Source organism: Cryptomeria japonica, chromosome 9 (assembly GCF_030272615.1).
Source record: "Cryptomeria japonica chromosome 9, Sugi_1.0, whole genome shotgun sequence".
Classification (NCBI taxonomy): Eukaryota; Viridiplantae; Streptophyta; class Pinopsida; order Cupressales; family Cupressaceae; genus Cryptomeria; species Cryptomeria japonica.
The window spans coordinates 184,673,349-184,679,729 of NC_081413.1; the positions used below are offsets into that span (position 1 = coordinate 184,673,349).

At 35.1% G+C, this 6,381-nt stretch overlaps 1 protein-coding gene across 1 annotated transcript in view; it reads right to left on the reverse strand.

The window, feature by feature from the left end:
• Positions 1-6,156, reverse strand: part of LOC131038231 (VIN3-like protein 2) — a 29,661-nt gene extending 23,505 nt beyond the window's left edge. Inside the window, exon 1 of the mRNA XM_057970607.2 lies at positions 5,774-6,156. Within this exon, the coding sequence (XP_057826590.1) occupies positions 5,774-5,822 (49 nt within the window). The 5' untranslated portion in view covers positions 5,823-6,156. The remainder of the gene's footprint in view (positions 1-5,773) is intronic.
• Between the last annotated feature and the right edge of the window lie 225 nt (positions 6,157-6,381).

Consider the following 6,381-nt stretch of genomic DNA (forward strand, 5'->3'; position numbering starts at 1 on the left):
CTGTTCCAAATAGAAAAGCAGAATTTTTTCTTATGTTTTTCCTATTGAATCTTGAGTTATTAACTTACATTTATAAATTTGGTTTGCCCAGTCAATCCCAATTTAAGTGATGTTACTGTGATATAAAGCATTTTTATTTATGTTAAGTATTTGGAAATTTTGGTCCTATTGATAGTCAAATTGTTCACATAAATGATGAATTGCAATTTCTTTTATATTTAATATTTTGCATAACTAATTTTTCAATTATTCTATATTATTTTAGCTGTTGTCCCCTTGCCATTCCCAAATTTTGGGGAAAAAACACAGCTCTAGACTTTTCCCGATTTAATCCCAAGTAACTTGAATTCCATTTATACTTATTTGTCTGTCGAATCAATTCCAAGTCCAAGTAATGCTAATATGCCTAAAGCTACTTGATGACTTGGGCACAAATGTTTACCCACACAACATGAATAGCAATAGACCACTTACAATTATCCCTATCACAGGTTATGGTACAAAAACATTATTAGTATGACTGCCTCTAGCATTATCATTCTGGATTGCATTTAGATTGTCTTCTCTTTCCTCATTTGGACACCCAGTACATTATATTTGATGTAAGGAAGGACATGACAATTAGATGAACATACAAGGAGACCATCGATGCTCTGTGGATGGTGATTAAGCAACAATATGGTTGTTTCCCAATGGATTCTATTAGCACTGAATGGAACTTTGGAAGCCAAACATGATTTAATCTCCATATCAACTTGTCGCTGATTTACATGGTTGCAAACATAATTGGTTGTACAATTGATGTAGCTCACCCTTGAGATGACACAATGATGTTGTAACATTAAAGGTTGATCAATGAACAAAGTCTTAAGTCTTAGATACTTATAGCTGTGTTAAACCCATGATGCTTATAAATTTTTGCTAGTTTCCAGAACCATGTACTTTCAAACAGAGAAAGTTTATGAGAATGCAATATAGGTATCCGTATAATCTTTCATCATCACACAGCAGTGTTAGGAGGCTATTTGGAATATGATTTTCTTGCTCTCTACACTAATACAACGCATTTCAGTATGTCAGTGATTGCAACGAATTAGGAATTCTACTGTCTTGTATAAATTGCTTTATTCAGTTAAATATATAAAATTTACGTAAGCATTAAAGGACCTCATGATCCTTGACTGTTAACTGACTCGGGATGACATTATAAATGTGAGGTTGGTCAAAAAATTCTGTTTGTGTACACACTTCAGAGGTCACCTCAAGTTGTTGTCAATAGCTAACTTGATCTTTACATTCAATATATGATATCCAGTATACCAGCTCTTGCTGAACTAAGTATTTACAGTATTATGAATATCTTGATAAGTAGATGGTCTATTATGCAAACTGTAATGTGCTCCATGCAAAATTGACAGCCTAAATGATGAATAGAGTCCAGACATTCCTGCAACATTTGCCAGTAATACCTTGACACATCAACAGAGATGCATCCTCTATTTTTCTACTGAAATCTTTGTTCTCAAAAAAGTTGTTTGATGCCTCTATTCTCTAAAAGCTCATACTTAAGCTTTGTGTAAACAGATCCTCAGATAAGAGCTTCAGGAACAAATGCCTACAAAAGTTTAAAAGAATTAACGTTTCAATCCACATTGTGTTTTGACTCACGATGAATAATTTGAAAGTAGATCGGGGTTTATCATATAGAAAGCCCAGATTACAATGTCAAGTCGAGATCACTAATTCCAATATCAAATAGTTAATGATGTTCATTGACAATTAATCAATGCCCTTATTACAATATTAAATAAATACATAGGCATCAAATTAATAGATTTTGTCTATTATGTCTTTTGAGCAAATTAAAAAATTGAGTTCCAAGCCATCATCACATTTGGCATTGTTATGATGCCAAGAACCTCAGCTAATCATGCATCAGCTCAGACTTTGAAAGTTGTACACACATGACTTAAAAGCATTCCAATGGTTTACTGACTATGAATATTTGTATTTGAAATTATCAAAATTGCAGTTCTTACCTTTTATCACTGCTCAGCTCTCATATTGGGGAATTACAACCTTAGAAAATTGGTGTTTGACTTTCAACTTTCAACCCTCTAATGGTCCAGAAAAGTCCTACAGCAGTAGCTCTGCTGGTAATCCTGTTTGTTCTCTCTGTAGAAAATACATGCAACATGGAGTGATGATTGTATCACAACATGTCCCTTACAACATTCTGATCCCACAAGTTCACTCATTCTTTATAATGACAGACAGACACAGCCAGATGGAAGACTTCAGTCCTCAGTGTCACTAGAAGCCTGAAAGAAGTTGCATTCATAATCCTTTTAAGTTTAAACATAAGCACTTGGATGGTTACATGTTCTGCTTCATTCTTCTTTAATGATCATAGAGCTAATCTTGGACACTTCAAGATATCTGTGTTTCCAACATTTGGAATTTTGGACTGTAACTCCATTACACTAGAAGCCTTGTATAAGAAAGGGAGTGCTGCTGTGCAGTGTCAGCTGCTTAAATGATCCTGGCCTAGTCATCAGTACAATTACATTGGGGGACGGGGGGATGGGGGGGATTTGAGGTTTTAAAAAGGAAGGCAAGTTACATGGTTAAGGGGAGAACCTATAGGTAAGATGCATACCTACTGGACAACTAAATCGTTTATTATTTAATAGCCAATTATCTGGGAAACTAAACTACAGTAGCTCTAGTTTCCATCCACCCAGGCATGCCATGTAAAGAATTACTGTACACATAAAGATAAATGCTAGATGCCCACCTCAGATAAGAATTGATATCTGAGACAACTTTGGGACCCTTTGAACATAAAGTGCATTAGTATTTTCTTGTCCACAAGCCATATGGGATGTGAAAAGGTATCCACAAGTAAGGATAAATTATATTGATTATTGCAGACTCGATGATCTGATCACTCGGGTCTGCAGGTAAATTCCAATGGTGGATTCCTCATTGTTGTAGCATAACAAAGTCTGACAATTGTTTAGTTATTTACTTTCAAATGGAGTTTTTCCCTCCAGGCAATAACTTGCACTGGTCCCATTTTTTACTAGATTTAAACAAGTAAAACTAATTGTAGGAAACTACTCACTTGATTTCACAGGGTATTAGCTGGATTGCACCATGCTCTATCTTAAACAAGAATGTCAGTAACCTTGACTGTTTTAATTGGTATCAAATACAATATATAGGCTGGGCTAGACACTATTCTTACTATTTTAAACTACCGCCAAACTGATCCTGCTACTGAAGAAACTGATGGGAATGAGTTAATCATAATGGATACATTTAGATAGATGGACCTCACAAGAAATTATTGAGATCAGGATTAGCTTCAGCTAACCAGATCTCATGCAAATCATGTTAGACAAGAAGGGTCAGTTGTATATGTAAATATCAATTACTCGAAGACATTCGCAAAATAAATGAGCTGTAAGTATTGTATTCTGGGTCATGTTTGAACATTGTATTAGTAGTAAATGGAATTGTTGTAAATTCCTTCCTATAGAGTGAACATGGAATGACATACAATATTCAGCATACTTATGAGATCTTGATACAACGAAGTGTTCTAGATTATAGTCTTAGAAACTCTAAGTTAATATTTTGATGCTTTAATAGCAATAATTACCAGGAGAGATTGATATGACAATCGCACCGAATGTCCTATTAGGCTATTTATAATTAGAAAGATTACTCTTGAATAATGCATTATAAAGCATTGTACTCATTTATTATTTCCTCAAATTAACCCCATGTTGCACATGAAAAAATATTTCCTTTCTTTACTTTCTACTTTCCAGAAGAGACAGGACAAATGTTAATATTTTCTCTTGAGCAAGGATCCTCTCACACATCTAGGACCTTAGGGAATTATGTAAGAAACAACAAACAACTTGCAAAATAAAACAATTGCTACTTTTGGCAACTCCTAATATCTCTAAAAAGAAGTTGTTATGTATACAGATTCAAAGCAACAATATGAAATCACTGTCAATTAGAAAAAAATATATAGATAACAAGACTCGCAAAGTAACCATGCAAGGCCAAAGCATATATTCAATCAAGCAGCAACACATTTCAGTCCACGAAAAAGTTACTCATTTATATAACCTACAAGGCTACAAAACATTCAAATCCCACTGAATCAGTATTAGATATTTCATATTATATATATTAGTATAAAATATTGAAGAAATCATGACCGAACAGATTAATGGTCCAATTCTAATGAATTTCTGAAAACAGTAATGAAAAACAAGGAAAAACACAGAATTTTATATATTCTTAAAGTTTTTTATATATTTCTGAATTTGTTTAGTTTCTGTTTAATTGTTGTCCTTAGGATTAAAAAAAAATTACTGTTGAGAAAATGCATTCCCCAGCCTTCCCTATCCTTCCACCTCACAAAACCCAGAAAAAGCATTGAAAAAGCAACATCGAAGAGAATATCAAGGGGGTTGTCATAGGTCCGATTATGTAGTACAGAAGTGTATATTGCAGTCTACTAGGAATCTACTGGATGCTCTTATTTGTGTACTGATTTTAGGATACCGTAGCAAATTATTATAGTACACGGAATAGATACAAAATGATGGCTCACAAAGCTCGTTAAATAAGGATGGCAGGGCTAAATCATATCTTCAAAAAAGCAGCAAAACATTTCAGTTTCAGAAAAGGTTACTGAATAGCATGCAAGTCCACACTAATCCTCCATGGGATAATATCTCCTCTGCAATAAATTATTGCAAGAATCTATTAATTATGATAGCATATACCCAACGCCAATAGATTCTGAAATCAGGACAGAAAAACTAGGTGACAAAATTAAAGCCGATAGGCCAGGAGGCCACCCTAGACACAGCAAATAGCACTAGGACACATACAGGGGGATTTTGATTGCGAATCCCACTAATTCCCCATCGAGTAATATCTCCATCAAACAAAATTATTGCAAGAAACTACAACAGTATATAATCAACCCTGATGAAACTCAGAAATCACCACTGCAAACAGAGGTAAAAGATCATAAAAGCAAATTCCAGAGAGGTGTAGTCCAACAACAAAATAAATAGCATGTGAGAGCATAAACGTGTCATTTACTTACAGCTTTTACACCATACACCTGGTAAAACAGGGGTAATGGTGTAGGTCTGCAACAATAAGTATAGAAGGTGGTGAACACCAAAAACAGGAAATTATTTAGAAGCCTACCAACCCACATATCTTAAAACACTTTTTTTTATGTGATGCCAGTAACTAATGTCATTGCACCCATACTTAATGACACTTGAAAAAAGGAGGACAGCAAACCCAAGAAATCACTTTCCATGGTAGTGTCACCAAGGATCCTTCTTCTTGTCTAGTTTACAATGCAATCTGCGTTGTGACCATGACAATATCAAAAAAGCATAAACACGCAGTATCAAAAGCAATCCATTACTTCATGACAATTTAAATCCAAAGCAACGACTTTTCATGGGAAATGGAATATACTCCAAACAGATTACACGAAAACAATGCCTAGCATGCATTGAGATTCCGTAGTGCAGGCCAAATGTGCAATAGCTTCCGGTGTGAATATAAACATCTGGTTCTGCATTGATGTTTGTAGCCACTTTCTACAAATCCACTTCCATTATATGTATACATATTTCCTTATATGTTTATAATACAGAAGAAAAAAAAATTGGGTATTCTTCCTTATAGAATGTGATAAGATTCTGATAATACCCACCGGTGGAAGAAGAGTCCAGGCGTGAAAACTTGGGCCCTGACTTCGGCATTCTGAGAGATTTTTTTCCTTCGACAATATCATAACCCCTCTGAACCTCCAGAATTCCTCCGCTAAAGGAGTGGATCCAATTCTTAGGTGGGTGAAACCCAAAAATGGTGAGATATCAGCGAAGGAAAGAAAACAATGATACCCTCACCACCCACAATCACAGTTGGAGCTTATGGATTGTTAGGCCATTGACCCACCTATACTCATGTCAGGAATGGCATACCCACATACCCAATGGTCTCTGTCTGCCACAGGAGAGGCCTATCTATGACTAGTCAATAGGCATCCAACGCTCATGATTTGATCCACAGGTTTAGGACCAAACCCCTGATTGGATCTACAAGAGAGGTGACTTAGCTGTCAAATTATAACGAAACACATTGGTAAAAATTAAAAATTTATAGAATGGGTAACGTCTGCACTATCTTTTCTATATTTGTGATTTTCCCAAGGACATTTTTCTTTTTATATTTGCATGTCATTTTCTAGTGGAGGACAATAGCAAATACCGATGCAATGTAGGGAGACCTATTCTTTTTTGTTGTTTTACGGGAAAAAGT